Source organism: Zonotrichia albicollis, chromosome 10 (genome assembly GCF_047830755.1).
Source record: "Zonotrichia albicollis isolate bZonAlb1 chromosome 10, bZonAlb1.hap1, whole genome shotgun sequence".
Lineage (NCBI taxonomy): Eukaryota > Metazoa > Chordata > Aves > Passeriformes > Passerellidae > Zonotrichia > Zonotrichia albicollis.
Window position 1 is genome coordinate 23,957,875 of NC_133828.1, and position 18,734 is coordinate 23,976,608.

The window sequence follows — 18,734 nt, forward strand, 5'->3', positions numbered from 1 at the left end:
CATAGCACAAAAATCTGTAATCATAAGGTCAGAACCTTCACCTAAGAAACTGGAGAGTGAACCAGAGGAAAAACCAATATTACTTCTATTATTTATTCTTTTACAAAGGTCATTGAGAGACAAAGAGCTGAAATTGAATTTGAAGTCAATGAAGATGACATCGAACCGCAGTGGTACAAGGATGGTATTGAGATCAACTTCCAGTATGAGGAAAGATACAAGTATGTGGTGGAAAGGAGAGTCCATCGAATGAGCATCTTTGAAACCACTTACTCTGACGCTGGAGAGTATACTTTTGTTGCGGGACGGAATAGGAGTTCTGTTATTCTTTATGTGAATGGTATGTGGCCCCACAACCAATGTTTTGATTGTATTTATTACTCAGTGGTTTTCTGATTCTTATATGGCTTCTCTGGAATTCTAACTCTTCAAAGAAAAAAAAAATCAAAGAGATCATTTGGAACACTACAGAATTCCTCATGTACATAGATGTTTCTTGCCCTATTGAAGTAGCTGGCTAGTGGATGAAAATATCATAGCAGTTCTTTTCCTATGGTATTTACTTAGGCCAGAAAATTCTTGAGTCTAAATAAAACAACTTTGTTCAAATGGACAAATATGCCTTTCCAGAGTGATCAACCTAACAATTCTTGGAAACATTTTGCTAGAAACACTTGCACTAACACAGCCAATTATGTTAAGGCACTTGCTGCTAAATCATTCCCCCTGTATCAAGGATGAGGGCAGATTTTCATGGACACATAAGATTAGGAATAATAAGGGTTTGTTTTGCTAATTCTTTGCAAATAGTTTTCAATCACTAATAACATCAATAATGAGATTTCTCTCTCTTTCCTTCTTTCTCCTATCTCTCTTTGCCACCTCACTTTCCCCCAATTTCCAGCTCCAGAGCCACCCCAGATTATTCGGGAGCTAGAGCCAACAACTGTGGAGTCTGGCAAACCTGCCCGCTTTTGTGCTATTGTATCAGGCAAACCGCAGCCCAAAATTTCCTGGTACAAAGATGATCAACAGCTTTCTCCAGGTTTCAAGTGCAAATTTCTTCATGATGCACAAGAATATACTCTATTGCTGATTGAAACTTTCCCTGAAGATGAAGCAGTGTACACCTGTGAAGCAAAAAATGACTATGGAGTAGCTACAACTTCAGCTTCACTTTCAGTTGAAAGTGAGTTTCCTATGCTCTTAACAACCTCTGTGAAATGAAATTTTCATTCTTCATCTTTAAAAATCACTTTTTCCTCTTTTTCTTTAGTTCCAGAAGTTGTCTCTCCTGAGCTAGAAATGCCAGTGTATCCGCCTGCTGTCATAATACCACTACGTGATGCTGTTACATCTGAGGGACATTCTGCTTGTTTTCAGTGCAGAGCTTCTGGAACAGGTGGGTTTAATGACATCCTATACATCTCTCCATCTGTCAAAATTTTTCATCTTGAACTCAGAAAAAAATTCAGCAATATATGTGCTCAGATCAGTCTTCTCCTAGAAGTACAGATATTTGATACACACACAGCCAAGTGTTACTAACAAGTTTCAGTTAAGCACATCAAAGGATGGAAGTTTGAAACTGTCATAAACATATTAAGTGTTTCTAAAAAGATCTGTTTATCATAATTTCTCATAGTTTATCTTTGGAAACTTCTCAGCATTTTAAATGCTAACTGATGTTGGAAAACTCTGTCAGTAAGACACAGAGAGAAAAGCAGTACTGCATCAAATGAACATGAATTTCTGAAGACACACACTGCCATGTCCTTAACTACACAAACTGACCGAAACTGTGACTCAACCTTTCTCCTAATATTTCTAAGTATCATTCTGCAAACACTAAACTCTGGTTACTTTCTTTATCCTAGCACAAAAAGTGTTTGCTAATTGTCCTTTGAGGTGTAGATTTTACTTGAATAAGTTTTTTGATTTAGATACATAGAATGTCACTCTGCAATTAAAATATCTTTTCCTTAACACACGTTCAAATAAAGCTACTTTTCTCCACTTAGCAAATGGCCTTGAGTATGACTACTAGTGAAATATTCACATAGTAAACTGCAGAGTAAGATCCAGTTCACAACCCAAAGAATTTAAAATTATTAATTATTATTTCAAGACAAACAAAACTCCAAATTAAAAAATAATCCTATTTGACAGCTATATAAAAATCAATAAAAATTGGTTATACACACATATATGCAAATATATATAATTTGCATTACCATCCCTTGAAATAAAACTCCATTTAAAAAAAAAAGCTTTAGAAAAATTCTGATTCTGCTTCAGAAATTATATTTTGGAAATACTGGCCCACCCTTTGTGCAATGCATGCTAGTGTAATATTTTTTAATAGAACTGTACTTATGTGAATGTGGAAGCTGCATTTATAGCACAGAATATAAGGACCCTTTCATCTAGATCACCCATCATAGAATCATTTAGGTAGAAAAATACCTCAAAGATCATTAAGTCAAATTATTAACCCAGAACGGCCAAGTCCAGAAATAAACCATGTCCCTAACTGCCAAATCTACAGGGCTTTTGAAAACCTGCAGGGACTGTGACTCTACACTTCACTGGGCAGCCTGCTCCAATGCTTGACAACCCTTACAATGAAGTAATTTTTCCTATTGAAAATCTCCTTTATTGAATACACTATGCAAATGCGTTTGCATACCTCTCACTTGTGTTATAAAAACCTTTTATATTAGGTTAGGTAACACATGATTGCAAGTACAATTGTTTAATGGTAGGCATTGAGCAACTGGCTATTGAAAACACTCTTCTGATAACAGTAATAACACACTGCTTCAGTAACAACATATGATTGATGATGTAGTACAGTGACAGATGGAGAGAAAAAGCTAAAATCTGCTTTAATCCACTCCTGTAATCTGCTTTAATCCACTCCTGTCTACAAGAATCTGTACAAGTAATACATTTTATATAGGAATATATAAATCTTTCTTGAGAAATATGACAAGTAATATTTGCAACAAAAAGAGGGAAACTTCTGTGCTTAGCAGAAGAATGATCTGTTTTAATTTCTTAACCTGACTAGCTCAAACCAGATATTTTATAGCCTGTTTAACCATGCAACTGTAGCAAAATCACATTTTTAAAAATATACTTTCTCTGACTTTAGCCATACAAAAATATTTTTAAATTTTTACACTAAGAGAGTCAAGGAAGAGTGATTTTTAGTCAATAACATATCAGCACCAGAATCAGTTTTCCCATACAAATATTTCCAGTGCACAAATCAAAACCTAAAGCAACAAGCAGGTCACTTTCCACTCATCACATTTTACCAGAATAATATAAGGCACATTTAAATTTAAATGTTTGTGTTTAATACTTTTGAAAGATATAAATATAAAAATAGCATTTACTTGCTAGTATAATATCATAACTTAGACCTTTTTGTTTTCTATCTTTTGCCTGAGTAGATCTGAAAGTATCTTGGTACAGCAAAGAGAAGGAGATCAAGCCATCACGTTTTTTCAGAATGACTCAATTTGAAGACACTTACCAGCTGGAGATTGCTGAAGCTTATCCAGAGGATGAAGGAATCTATACCTTTGTGGCGAGCAATTCTGTGGGCCAAGTGACCAGCACTGCCACCTTGAAGTTAGAAGGTACACTGTGCCATTAAAAAAGTTGTCTTGTTCAGGTCATGTTCCAATAATCATCTTAATATACACTGATACTAATATGTGAGTTGTTGTTTGTCATGTTGTCTTTTAACTCAATTAATTGCTGCTATTTACAATGTCCACAGCATACATTTATGTCTCAAAAATATATGTCATGAACAGAAAAAAGTATTTCAAGATTTTTTCATGTTCCATGCCCCCTTTTCATTTACTCCAGTCTTAAAATCTGACATACATCAAAGATGGTAAAAACCTTCTTTCTAATGAAATTTTTTTGCTTACACATTCTTTGATTTGCCTTTTGAAGACAATCTAGTAGTTTTTGTATGAAATAAATTACTTTGAAGGTTTCGAAAAACATCTCAAATAGAGGTATGTAACAGGTACGTGGGCAACTGAAAAGAAATCATTTACACTCATAAGAATTAATGAAACATTGATCAAAATTTTAGAGCAGAAATATTGTTTGGAGAATTTGCTGTTCTATATTGTTCTTGATATTATTTATCCATAAATATTTTGTTTTCTTTTTGCATTAGATTTTAGAAGTGATGAATGAGAATAATTCATGCTGTTGTGAGTTAGAAAAAAACTTGAATGAGAGAGAAAATTCATTGTAGTGTAGGGTAAGAAATTAAAAGTTGGCATGCTTCTTTTCAGGATTTAAAAATGTTGAAGAAGTTACATCAGAGTCCCCTTGGCATGTTTCTTCATCTGTTTCACTTAAGGAGGAATCTGTTGGCCAAAGGCCCACCTTTATCCAGCCTATTTCAAGCTGCAGGGTATGCAGCGGGGAATCAGTCAGATTTCAAGCTAGAGTCTCTGGCAGGCCCAAACCAGAAATCCAGTGGTTTCATAATCAACAACTCATGTTGCCAAAAAAAGACTTAGTTTTCCACTTTGATGAGTCTACAGGCACAGCTATACTGATAATAGTAGATGCTTTCTTAGAGCATGCTGGCCAATACTCTTGCAAGGCAAGAAATAGTGCTGGAGAAACAACTTGTACAGCTACACTTACAGTGACTGCAGAAGGTAAAGCCCCATTTTTACTTCAAAGGGATTCAGTTTGTTGCATACCACACTTTTATGCTGTTACTAATTTTTTCCTTGTTTCACACCTTTTCTTTCCCACCTAACTTTAATAGAACCCTCAGTAACCCAGCCACTCTCATTTCTTGTCTTTGAGCTGTAACATTTGGAAATTTTCAAGTTTGTATCTCAATATAAGTCAAAGAATAGAAATGCTTTTATGAAGACATTCAGGATTTTAAAACAAGTGGTTTAATGATCTTTATAGCAGTAACTGAGGTATTTTGCACTATTATGTAGGAAAAAAAAAAAGATAAAAAAGAAAATACGTCCTTTAAAAGTGCCATTAAGTTTCCAATACTAAAATGGACCCCTTTGTGAAAGAAGAGAACAAGCACCAACTGAGTATCAACTGCATGACTAGTTTAGGCATCACTTGTTATTCATACATGTGAATGGATAACTTCTGTGTCAACAGAGTAGTACGTCTGGCATGCTGTGTTTTCAAATGAAGATCATTCATTTTCATCCTCCATGTTGTTTGATTTTATTCAGAGCATGGCCAGTAAAGTTCTTTAGATACTAATGTTCTTGTTTTTGTTACTTGATTACACAGTGCAAGCCCTAGATAGGCAAAGTTCTGGGAAAGATGTTAAAGAGTCTATCCGGTCACAGTCTGTATCAGAACTTCATGTTTCTCCTCTCACAAAGAAGAACATTGAAACTTATCAAAAAGAATTTAAATCAGTGCAACAACCATCACAGGAATTGCGTGTACAGGTTTTTGAAAGTGTATCAGAAAGTTTGACCATGAAGGCTACATCAGTTGAAGAAATTAAAGCTGTGCACACCTCAGTCCTTTCTCAAACATCTCAGAGCACCAAAATCTCTATGATGACCTCTCAAGAAAAGAAAGAAGTCCCTCCAAAGATTCTCTTGCCACTCAGAGACCTAACTGTGAAATGTGGTGATACTGCTCAGTTCATATGTGCCCTAGAAAATGAATTCTATGAGTTTCTATGGGCCCATGAAGGTAAAAAGATAGAATTGTCTGAAAAATTGAAGATATCACAAAACGGAAATGTTCTTCTGCTCACAATCCTAAATGCCCAGCTGTCAGATCAAGGACTGTACAGTTGTACTGTGTATAATGACTATGGAGGGACAACAACATCAGCAATACTAACAGTCAAAGGTGGTTATCTGACTTTTAACATTTTTACTTACTTTTTGCAGCTTCATTATAACTGCCTACAGCCCACTCCTACTACCTTTCTTATCAGTATTTAATTGAGAAAGCTCTAGTAATAATGCTCTGGGATTTTTCCTGCACATTTACAGCTCTATCCATAAGTAGCATGTGCAGTACTGGGAAGTTGGCACCGTAACTTTGTGCCTCTTCCCAGAAAGTCACAGATGTCTCAGGCTTTTTATTCCTCATTTCCTTCATGATATGCAACAAGATGTAAAGAAAACAAGCTTGTAGGAATTTTTATATTTTGTTAATTCCTGAAGCAGGAGTTTAAGGAAGAAAAGAATGCCAGAGGCAATTTTGAATTAGATACCAGGTCATTTCTAACCCCAGCATGTTTCCAACAAATCCAAGATTCCAATTCCAAAGTTTGCAATATAAGTTAATGTACTTGAAAGGATTAATGGGTGCAAGTATTATATCAGTTGTATTACTGCAATACTGAACTGTCTTTTACCTTTCACTCTTCCTAATATATTGTGTTTACTTTTTGCTTAAACTCCTTCTACCTCTTTCTGACATCTATGTATTAAAATGTTGGTAGTGTTACCACTAGCAAAGACCCAAAAATGTATTGTTACCACAGATGATAGTATTTCTGAGGAGTTCAAAGGAATCAAGACCAGAAAACTAAGATGAATAATGAAAAGGGCATTGACCCTGTTGATCTGGCTCTTAATTACTGAAACTTCTTTCTTCACTATAGAGCTGCCAAAAGCACTTTACATAATCTTCTGCTGCTACTTTCCAGATTAAGGCTCTAGATTAGAAGCAAAAATGTGCTTTTTTTTAGTCACTGTGGGAAAGGCCCACAGGCTTAATTGGTAACTAGAACTAGCCTAACAGGAATAGAGCTCTTAAATGTGCCATCACTCGTGTTTAATACCACTGTTTTAGCACTAATATACAGCATATTCTATCAATACTAACTACTGGGTTTTCTCCCCATAAGTATAAGGATGTTTTTTATTCCTGCAAAACATCTGACCTAATACTTTTCCTAACTTTATTCTTACCTAGCAAAAGAAGCACAAGCCAAAGCAGTAACAAAAATTACTCTTGAATCAGATTCTAAAAGCTTTAAAGCAGCCAAAGATTGTCAGTTTAAAGCATCTGAAGTTAAGCAAGAACCTTCAAAGAAAGCCTCAAGCTTGTTTATATCTACATCCCAAAGACCACATGAAGCTGAGAAGCAAAGAAACAGAGTATACTATCCTGATGTCGTGCCATGTGAAGACATCACAGAAACTGATGCCAAAGCACCAGAGTTTCTTGAAACTCTGCCTTCAGAAACCACTGTAAAAGAAGGAGATGATGTGTTTCTCTTTTGCATAATGAAAGGTGTGCCTACACCTTGTGTAGTCTGGCTGTGCAATCAGCTAATAGTTGAGGAGTCTGCGCTGTGTTCCCTAAAACACGATGGGCCACTGTGCAGTTTAAGATTGTTGAAAGTTGGTCAGGACCTCGAGGGTATATACAAGTGCAGAATAGTTAACCCTGCAGGACAAGCCGAGTGCAGCACCCATCTGAAAGTGACAGGTTGGCAACTGCATGTTCCTTCCAAGTATCAATTCCTCATGCATTGCATCATAACTGCATTCCACTACATTCATTCCCTAGGAAATTATAAGGAACGAGAAGTATCTCATTAGTCTGTGGATTGTTGAATGTTTTCTTCAGGGATTTACAGCATGATGAAGGCATGTTGTTTTAGAAACTCTCCCCCACCCTGCAAAAAGAAAGCAAATCTTACAGAAAAAAGTACATTGCAAACAAGTTTGAAAATATCTGATTACTTTATTCTCAAAATTTATCAAGTGATTGAATTGTCTGGCATGCATTTATGTCTGTGTGTTCATGTGGATTTATGTCTACTTGCAAAACAGATTGGACATTTTTACTATATAAAGTGTTGATTGGCACATTTAACAATTATGTCTCAAAAATATTTGTCTTTTTTATTCTAGCTCCTGAAAAAATTGTTCATGAGAAGCTAGAGGAAGAGGTTGAAATGGAAGTGAAAGGTACAATAACCAACGAGAATAATTATTACCAGTAATTAGTAATGCTGTGGAAATGTTTTATCAGCTTCCATGAAGTGTCTGATGGGGAAGGACACACTTTAAAGCATATTGGAACATGTTGCATGTTTGTTTTGATATGCAAAAGGTTACCTGCATTATAAGGTTATTTAAGTTTTAAAATATATTTAAAACTTCAAATCTATAATTGTGCAGCCATATTTTTAACTTTTACTTCATGCTTTGCAGCTGTTCACAGAGCTCATTATGTTCAATTTCCTTTTGAATGCATGGAATAGTTTACTTCAGAAGGAAGTTATACAAATCTTAATTGTATTACTTTTAAACAAGTTAGCACCCTAACATTAATAGGTTCAATGGACACTATTGGATGGATAGATGAAGTATACTAGAGAGCATTTGTTGTTTAGGTTATGTGAAAGCTACACATTCCCATTGATTCCTCGCACTTCTTTTTACATACATTAATTCATCATTATACATCTCTTACCCTGGCTTGCAGATAGCATACGTGGTTCATGTTGCTTGCTTTTCCCCCCGTGCATAACACTGTGGAGTTAGTGGCTGTATTAGTTCGAATAAACGCCTTCTCATTTCATGTTACTTACTTTTTAAAAAATATATTTCAAACTACTTTTTTCAATTGTTTGAACATATCTACAAAAAGAAGGGTCAGAAAGGGCGTTTATTCTACTGTCTGCAAGTCAGGTAAGATTTTCTTCTTTGCCACCCAAAGACACACAGCTTTTCCAGGCAACAAAAACATATACGCAGAAGAACATGTTATTTTGAAATTCTTTTTTTGCTTGTTCAAGAAGAAATTTCCAGTCTGAAGAAAGAACAGACAACGAACGATTTTCGTGTCAATCTTTAAAACAGAGCAAGGCGTTGCGTTTATTCGAACAAATATGGTGAGTGAATTACTTTTTTTTCCTGGGTGTGTGATGAAATCTGTTGCATGCCCATTTTTATTTCAATATATTGCTACTTTTTTACAACCAGGTGGTAGGCAGAGCGTGACATGCTGTAACCCGGTCTCCTTCTCTTGCAGAACAGCGCAGCGGGGACTTCGAGGGACACGGCACAGCGGCGGTGCTGGCTTGCCCCCAGAACCGTAAACCCATCTTCACACAGGGACTGAAGTGTAGGTCTGTCCTGGAGGGGGACCCCGCGCTGTTCCGCTGCAAGCTGGTGGCGTGCCCGGCGCCGCACATGGCCTGGTTCCACAACAACCGGCCCGTGCTGCAGGACTGCCGCAAGGTGATTCGCACCGAGAGCACGGAGCACACGCACTGCGCCAGCCTGGAGCTGCGGGACGTGCGGGAGCACGACGCCGGCAGCTACAGGGTATTCGCCATTAACACGGAGGGCTCAGCCGAGTCCACCGCCTCCCTGCTGGTGTCCCGCCGTGGGGAGCGGCGGGGCCCGGCCCCGGCCGGGAGCGCGGAGTGGCTGCGGCCGAGCTGGGGCTGCCTGCTGCAGCAGCGGCGGGAGGAGCGGCTGCGGGTGGTGCTGCGCTGCACCGGCTCCCCCTTCGACAAGGGGCAGGAGGCTGAGCCCGGGCACCTCTCAGCAGCCCGGGGCAAGGTACGAACCATCCGTTTCCAGAGCCTGCCGCTCGGGAGGCCTTGCCGCCCAGGGCTGGCGCACGGTAGGGAGCACAGGGCCACGGTGGTTAATGCTGAGGAGCTGCTGGATGAGGAGACCCGCTGGAAGCTGCAGAGGCTGCGGGAAGCCAAGAGGGCAGCACTGCAAAAGAAGCAGGAATTCCTCATGTCTGCACCTCAGGAGGCACCTCCTGAGCAGCCCAGCTCACGTAAGGTGGCTGCCAAAATGATTGGCTCAAAGCCCCTCACAGTGCAGGTAGTGAAGCAATACTCCAGGTCCAAGGACCTGGCGGAGAGATGGCAGGTGCAAGGTGGGCTCCTGGAGCCCTGCCCACCCCTCTTTGTACAGGAGATCAAGCCCCAGGAAGCTGTTGAGGGACAAAGATGTGCTTTCTCCTGCCTCTTCCACGGCCGCCCACAGCCCACCGTCACTTGGTACAACAATGACAAGCCCGTGGGGCGCATCCAGGGCACTGCTGTCCACACCACGGGGTGCTGCTCCACACTGACCTTCCCATCTGTGCTCCCACAGCATGGTGGCACTGTCACCTGTGTGATTTTCAACCCGCTGGGCACAGTCAGCACCTCAGCTGGACTCCGTGTGAGGTGGCGAATGCCAGCCTATCAGTACGCAAAGAAGGAAAAGGAGGAGATTAAAGTGGAGGAGAAGAAAGAGGTGAAGGAGGAAAAAAGGGAAAAAGAGAAGAAGGAAGAGGAGAAAATGAAGGAGGAGGAAGTTGGTGTGGTCTTTGCAGCAGAGAAGGGACTGCCAAGTGCAGTTCCAGACTCAGACTTGCTGTCGTTGCCTGTGGAAATCAAAATCACTGCCCCCACTCCAACGCCAGAGCAAGACACAGAGATGAGAGAGGTCCCACGATCCTCTCCAGAGCGGGCTGCTTCCACCATGAAGCACAAATTTAAGTTTTCATTTGATATGGGAAATGAACCACCCCAAATTGTGAGAGAAGCCCCAGCACATATTCATTGCTGTGAAGGAGAGGAAGTGGTGTTGGAGTGTGCTGTGTCTGGGCAGCCCTCACCAGTCGTGAGCTGGTCCTTGAATGGCCAGAACCTCTCTGTCAGTGAGAGACTGAGGCTTGAAGAGGGCAAGAATGGCACATACCGCTTACACCTTCAAGAGGTCTCTGTCACAGATGCTGGGCGATATTGTTGTGTGGCCACAAACGTGGCTGGAACAGCACAGACTGCCTCTGAGCTCACAGTGCAGCCCAGGGCACCCGAGCTGTATAGCAGGGCTGAAGGCACTGAGGAACTGCCTGCCATGGACCATGTTCTGCACCTCCAAGACCTCAGCATACTTGGTAGGGATGAAGAGGAAAAAATTGCATGCCCCAAGGAGGAGGAAGCCCACCTACCGTGGTCCCTGAGGTTGTCTCCACCTCCTGGTGACCAGTTGGAAGGTTGTGAGGAAACACCTCACATAAGGGAAAGTGAGATGGAGGGAACAACGGTGCTGGATATCACAGAAGTTTATGCAAGGCAAGAAATGGTCAATAGAGAAGAAAGGGTGAGTTATACAGATGGTATTTCTGAGATGAGACAGAACAGAGGAAAAGCTTTCTCTGAGGAACACAGCTTTGGAATTGATACCACTGAATTGCACTCTACTATATCAAGGGAAGGATGTGAATTGGTGGCCAAGGACTCAGGTCACTTTTCTGAGGAGCTGGAGCCTGAAGGAGGCAAAGTGCTACCACATACAGATACTCTGTCCTGGGACATCTTGAATTCACCATTTATGGAAGTGCAAGGAAAAAGACATGCTCCTGAGCAGTCTGCTCTGGCAGGGGAGTGCAAGGATTTATCATTTATGGAAGTGCAAGAAAAAATACATGGTCCTGAGCAGTCTGCTCTGGCAGGGGAGTGCAAGGATTTATCATTTATGGAAGTGCAAGAACAAATGCCTGCTCCTGAGCAGTCTGCTTTGGCAGGGAAGGGGAAGAATTTATCATTTATGGAAGTGCAAGAACAAATACATGCTATTGAGCAGTCTGCTCTGGCAGGGGAGTGTAAGGATTTATCATTTATGGAAGTGCAAGAACAAGTACATACCTTTGAGCAGTCTGATCTGGCAAAAGAAGGTAAGGAATTCTCATTTATGGAAATGCAAGAACAAACACATGCTTTTGAGCAGTCTGCTCTGGCAGGGGAGTGCAAGGATTCATCATTTATTGAAGTGCCAGGGCAAGCACATGCCCCTGAGCAGTCTCCTTTGGCAAGAGAATGTAAGGTTTCACAATTTTTTATTCCTGTATCACCTGTGGTACAAGACAGAAGTGATGTCTGCACAGAGTGTGATGCCCCTGCCAGGGAGGCTGTGACTCCTGATGTGCCTCTTGTGGAAGAGCCAAGGGTGCCCCACCTGCAGGACCACATTGCAAGCACCCCCACAAAGGAGGAGTTTGGCTTTTATGAATTCTATGCAGGAGAGCAGCAGGAGGAACAGGAAAAGGAGCAGGAGAGATCAGTTGGTATTGAACAGAGCATTAAAGCTGATGATAATCTTTCTAAAGAAGAAGTGATTGATGATGGTGATGGCACACATTGGAAAATACAAAGTGACAGGCAAATGCTGCAAGAAATTGAGTCTGATGCATACAGCCCTTCTTTGAATCTAAACCCCACTCCTCCTGGCATAGAAAACTCAGGTCAGGTTTTTACTGAGAAAGCTGAAGAAGTGGAAGAGGTGCATTTCAGAGAGCAGCTGCTGCCCCCTGAGCCTGACACTGAGATCGTATTTGATCTGAAGAAGTTTGCACAGCCTTTCCCAGCTGCAGAGACTGTGCACATGGAGCAGGCACAAAACCCCCCAGCACTGGAAAGTGTGGAGGTCATCACTGGGATGATCTCCCCAGTGCACCAAGGTGATGTGCTTGAAGGAGGAATGTCTCTGAGTGAGGAGCTGCGTCAGAGCTACAGGATGCATCAGGAGGAGGTTGATGCCCAGGAAGAAGAAGAGCCAAGAGAAATCACAACAGCTGAGTTGCAAACTCCTAATGGGGATCTTGGCAGTGTCATGATGTCTGCTGAAGAGGGATATTCTGCTGAAGAAGTTCAGGATTCAAAGATGAGTGTCTGTGGAGAGGACTCACTTCAAGAAAAAGTTAATGAATTTCTCGTGGAGCCCACACCAGGTTTCCAAAGAGGAGTTGAGGAAACACATGTGTGGGAGAGTGGGGAACGACTGGAGACCACAGAGTCCCAGAGTGACAGCTTCATCATGGACTTGAAAAAAGCTGTACATGAAAAGAAACTCCAGGCTGGGCATCAGGCTGAGGAAGATGGTGGTTCTGAGACAGAAAAGTTCTTTGAGCCAGGAAGGAGCAGCTTCAGCTGTGAGATGGAAAGCACAGATTCCCCTGAGGAGATGCTCAGAGACATCCAGCAGGAACCAAACACAACCAAGGGCTTCTCTTTGGGGAAACTCATCCTTGGGTTAGTAATGGATGATCCTGTGGCAGAGAAGGAGCAAAGGAAGGAGTCTTGGGACAAAAAGAGGACTGCCAGTGAGGAAGCCTCTGAGAATAATGGAGAAGAAATGTGGGAGGATACTTCTGCAGGTCCAGAGCCCAGTGCTGTTCTAATCTCAGAGCTAGAGCCTGATTTGTCCCTGGCCAGTTATTTAAGATCCACTGGGATATATGAAACTCCAACTCTCAAAGGCACAGTTCAGAAGGAGCAGCAAGAAACTATAACTTCACTGGAAGTGGAGGAGGTTACCTTCAGCATGGTTTATGATTATTACAACAACCATCAGGAATTTGCCCGGCCCTTCTCTCCTGAGTCAGAAATGTCTATAGAGCTGGAGAGTGGGAGCAGAGAGGAGTCACCTGATTCAGACCGCTTCTACACACCTCCGTCCTCCGTGGAAATCTTTGAAACTGCTTCATCAGCATCCTACCACACGCCGCTCAGCACACCCGAGCGCTACTCCACACCGTCCGAGGGCTCGGGGTACAGCACACCGCCCGAGCGCTACTCCACACCGTCCGAGGGCTCGGTGTACAGCATGGCCCCTGAGCACTACCCCTCGCCTCCCGAGAGTTCAAACTGCAACACACCCTCAGAGCAGTATTTCACACCCTTTGAGGGACCCTACTCTGCGTCGGGGGACAGCACGCCACCGGAACGCTACCGGACACCCACTGGGGAGTATATGGATGCCCTGACCATGCTCCCCCTCTGTGAGAGGAGGCATCAGCCTCCAGACCAGCCCCAGTCAAATGGGTTTATGACCCCCTGTGAAGCCCTGGAGCCATCAGGCAGGGACATGCCACCAGCATTCCTCAAGGCGTTGAGCAGGAGGAGGTTGTATGAGGGCAGCACACTGATGTTTGTGGCTGAGGTGGTGGGTGTGCCCAAGCCAGGAGTGAAGTGGTATCATAATAAGTCTCTGCTGGAGCTGGATGAGAGAGTGCAAATAGAGAAGGATGGGGACAGATATATTCTGGAAATCACTAATGTCCAGAAAGCTGATGAAGGACAGTATCTGTGCCATGCAGTGAACATTGTCGGGGAAGCTAAAAGTATTGCAGAGGTGGAGGTTTTGCCTGAAGATGGACGGTCACTGGCACTGCCACCCCCTGTCACCCACCAGCATGTTATACACTTTGACATGGAGCAAAGCACATCTTCAAGGTCCCCTTCACCACAGGAAATCCTCCTGGAAGTGGAGCTGGATGAAAATGAAGTGAAAGAGTTTGAGAAGCAGGTCAAAATCATAACCAGTCCTGAGTTTAGCCCAGACAAGAAGAGCATGGTGGTTTCCCTAGATGTACTTCCACTTGCCTTGTTAGAACAAGCTGCAGGCTTGGCAGCAGGGGAGAATGAGGATGTAAAAATTGATTTCCAAGTAACTGAAATGCCTCCACGCTTTGCTGTGCCCGTTACAGATATCAAGGTGGCAGAAGGCTTGGATGCAGTTTTTGAGTGTGTTGTAACAGGTACTCCTGTCCCAGTAGTTCAGTGGTTCAGAGGTGACGCATGTGCGACACCTGGCACAGGGAAGTATGTTGTGAGTCAGAAGGAGGGACTTCACAGTCTGAAGGTCAAAAATGTAGGACCTTCTGATAGTGGCTTGTATCGCTGTCAGGCAACTAATAGGCTGGGAGAAGCGACTTGTAAAGGTTCGCTTGTGGTCATGGCTCAGCAGGAAGCAAATGCAGTGAACAGTGAGACAGTCACAGGCTGTGAACCACACAGGTCCCAGAAGTGTGACTTGCTTTTGAGTACAACTGTGAGCCCAGGTGACCAGTCAGAAATAGAGCTGGAATTTGAGTTTGAGCCACATAAAGATGACTCAGAAAAAGCGATCCAACTGCTCGCAGTGACTCAACAAGAGCAGGAAGTGGAAGGGGAGAAGCATGTCAACATTAATTTTGATGTGTTTGCAGAGCCATCTGAAGAGGAACGGGTTGAGTTTAGGGCAGAGGACTCAGAGAGCTGCAGCTTTGAGTTCCAGGTCACAGAAGCTCCTCCCAGATTTGTGAGGCTTATTTCTGACTACAGTACATTTGTAGGTGCCTCAGTGAGCTTCCAGTGTCTTGTGACTGGTTCCCCCTGTCCCAGTGTCCGCTGGTACAAGGATGGGGTGTTGTTGGAAGGGGATAGGTACTGTGCACAGGAAGAGCAGAACGGCTTGCACAGTCTTACCATTGAAAACCTGGTGCAAAGTGACAGTGGGCAGTACAAATGTGTAGCTACTAACAGGGCAGGAACTGCTGAGACTTGTGCTGTGTTAACATTATACTAAATTTCCATCATTTATTTCAGAGTCTGTCTTGAAATACTAAGTGTTTTTATGATGTTCTTCACTGCAGCTAAAAATGCAGCACTCATTTTAGGGGCATTGTTTTCATCTCTCTAAGGATGAAAACCACTCTGTGGGCATATTTGTATTTCACTTAGGTTTGCCTTCTTTGGGGAATTTAAGTGAGATTTAATCCATGCATAGATTTTTGTGCACACTTTCTGCACTGAGGGATATTTCAGACTCCTTCTATGCTCCTTGCTCATTCTTGTAAAGATATTTTAATTGACACTCATTTGCGTAGGACTAATTTTTTTGTATAATGTATATATACCTATGTGTCTGTAACAGTGCAATCACTACTGTTTTATGTAGGCCAGAAATCACCTGAAAATGTAGACACCACCTTTTTCTTGTGACCTAAAGGTATGGAACACTAACTTATGTTTGCTGTTTAGTTTGGGTATAGTTCTGTTAAAGAACTCCTTAAAATTGTTACTTCCCCTTCTCACAATGTTGTGTCAGAACATGATTCAAATCCTGTTTATGGTTTCTATCACTGCAAAATTCTTACATCTATGGGCCTCTTTCATGGAATTAAATGCCTTTTTAAAGTCAATGAAATTATGCTGTTGCAAAGAAAAGCAGAGAAATGGGAAGGAAAATGAAAATTTTGCACTTGTAGAGACTGAACAGGATTTTCTTCTCTATTACCAAGTAATAAACATGAAAGCATATTTTGTACTGTATTTTTAGAAGTTAAAGGGAAAGGACAAAGGGAGCGTAATAATAACAAATCAATTATATTACTGTAAATTCATTAAAATAATTTTGGTTGTCCCTGTATTCCAGTGTCATTCGTAAAAAAATGCATAGTAGTAAAAAAGTAAGATATTTTTATGCAATATTCTTCTCACATTAGAACTGGATCTTTACATATTCCTTTTTTCTTTCTCTCCTTTTTTTTATTATTAAGAACAGTTAAGTGTGCTCTGTAACGAGATGACCAGAAATAAGGGGAATATATTCAGTTATTATGTGTGGCATTTTCTCAGCACGGGAGATTTTTGCATTAATGTTCTCAATGTGAATGTATATTTTTATATTTAAAGTAATGCTAATATTTAGGAGGAAGCAGGAGTAGCTGACATAATTGAATCAGAATTAAATCTATCTTACATAAACAATGATAAATTGATTAAGAAAATCCGTTAAATGGAGGAAAGTTATTAATTAACATTCCTCAGAAACTAAATTACTTTCTAATGCACATACCAGCTTTCCAGTCCCCTATATGTCAAGATGAGATCTTGAGTTCAAGATCCTTAAGCAAAAATTGGTTTTACTTTGTTTACCTATTAATGAGATTCTTCCAGTTATTTACAAATTGCTGTTAGTTCCCTTGCAAACTGCTTTAAGCAAGGTGACTTTAAGCATTAAAACTACTCCTATAGTATGTTCAGTAATGTTCATACCATTTCTTGTTTCTGAATTTGATGTGTCCTCACAGTGAGACCACCATGTCTCAAAAAATCTGTGATCTTCTAAGACTATCCCATCGCTCACCTGGGATACTAATTTTTGTTCAAAATATTCACCTTGCCCAGTTGTGTTGCCTGATAAAAATTTAAAATCAGGAGTGGCAAGTTCTAATAACCCAGTACCCAGGTAAAATGACTGAAGTGTTGAGGCTAATGCAAATGTGTCACTTCAGTGTCTTCTCAGTCATGACCCCTCAATTAATATTTAAGATTTGTATGTTAAAAGGCAGAGTTAATTGTGCTTTCTGACATGGTGGTAGGAAAGAGAAGTATGACTGTCTGGCCCAGTGTTGTGCTGGAAATGAATTACTCCATGATGTGTCCTTGATCCATTCCTTGTGTAGATGTGTAGCACTAACTGGTTGATTAGACAGCAGAGGTCCTTAGGGAGGTTGGCATGAATTGTCTGATGTTCTATGTCAGCTGGGTTGTCAGGGGTGTTTAAGTTCCAAAGTCAAAGAGGTCAGAGGCCCTTTGATTAGGTCCTGCGCAATTCTGAAGTGTGTTTATTTTGCATGTAAATCTGAATGTTTTTAGAAGAAAGAGACCCATAACTTGTTTTTTGAGCCATAAGCCACACAGGTCCAAGTTCATATTCACATCTGAAATATATGGCCAAGCATCTTTATCTCTACCCACGTAGTGGTGTTTGTGGTTTATGTAAATTTATAAGTCTTGGTTTATGTTTTGTACATTAGCCAGGAGCACCTGGTTCACCTATCAACTATTAAACAACTACAACTATTAAATCTAGAGTAATCCTAGGTTTGAATGAACTTAGCATGGGACAACTGGTATAGCTTGACTATCTCTTTTCAAAATTTTGTGGTTTTCATAGGAATCAAAAAGCTCACCATTTTATTTTCAGATTTAATGTTATCTTCATTTCTACAAAACAAGTATCTTAAAAAAATTAAATATGTTTATTTGTCATCAATGTATATTGAATGTTAACATGTATGGTTAATTTGTGAAATAAATATGAAATTATTTACCTCCATTGCTTCTTGTACTTTATTCATTTTACAAATCTATCTAAAATATGAAGACGTATCTGTATAGTTCTCCTTTCATAAATATCCAGGAACACACAAAAGTGCATTAATTTTTGCCACACTCCTATGTATGAAGCATTCTCCTGTGCTAACATGGGTTTCACTGTGCCATTTTTATATATTTAATTTTTTTTATTTTATTGGCCCAATTCTGCCACCCATTCTCGAATTTATTTGCACAATTTATTACTGTTTTAACAAGGTTGGTAAGTAATGCTGAAGGACTGCTATAATTTTTTTTTACTTAAGCATTTCTTCTCTGAGGTTAATCATTGCATGCTATGTCACTGTAATCACTGTGCTATGTCATTTATATTATGGCATTTGTGGTGAGACTAATAATTACTAAAACAAATGAGAAAGAATTGGGTGACAGAGTTTGTTCATTTTTATGTTTGTTGTTGGAGTGCAGCAAAAATTCTTATCTCAATAAGTTTTAAAATTGAAGACATTGTAATTGAGAAGCTTCTCAGTTACAGTGCCTACAGAAATTACAGTGCCTAGAGACATTAATCTGCTCACACGTTTATTCTTTTTTTTAAACTTATAGCTGTTAAATACTCTGGGCCTTTACTGAGGAAACTTTACTCAGTGAGGACAACTGTATTTGATTTCCAAAGGTTTTCCTTGCATCATGCTTTTCATGAATTTTTCCATTCCTAGAAATTCCATATTTCACTGGTGTTTCTGTTGTCAAACATCTGCAGAGATATTCTTGCCTCTGTTTCCTCTCATTTTAAACTGCTGTAGGAACTAAAGTTATCTAA

At 40.8% G+C, this 18,734-nt stretch overlaps 2 protein-coding genes across 30 annotated transcripts in view; both read left to right on the forward strand.

Moving 5' to 3' along the window:
- Positions 1-18,734, forward strand: part of TTN (titin) — a 238,208-nt gene that overhangs the window by 31,091 nt on the left and 188,383 nt on the right. For all 29 annotated transcript variants that reach the window (XM_074548385.1, XM_074548386.1, XM_074548390.1 and 26 more), the window contains exons 39-43: positions 109-340; positions 905-1,189; positions 1,277-1,402; positions 3,462-3,650; positions 7,920-7,976. In XM_074548385.1, coding sequence (XP_074404486.1) covers positions 109-340; positions 905-1,189; positions 1,277-1,402; positions 3,462-3,650; positions 7,920-7,976 — 889 coding nt within the window. The remainder of the gene's footprint in view (positions 1-108; positions 341-904; positions 1,190-1,276; positions 1,403-3,461; positions 3,651-7,919; positions 7,977-18,734) is intronic.
- Positions 3,657-7,976, forward strand: LOC141730453 (uncharacterized). Its single transcript, XM_074548424.1, has one exon. The coding sequence runs from the start codon at positions 5,286-5,288 to the stop codon at positions 5,988-5,990; it is 705 nt and encodes a 234-aa protein (XP_074404525.1). The 5' UTR covers positions 3,657-5,285; the 3' UTR covers positions 5,991-7,976.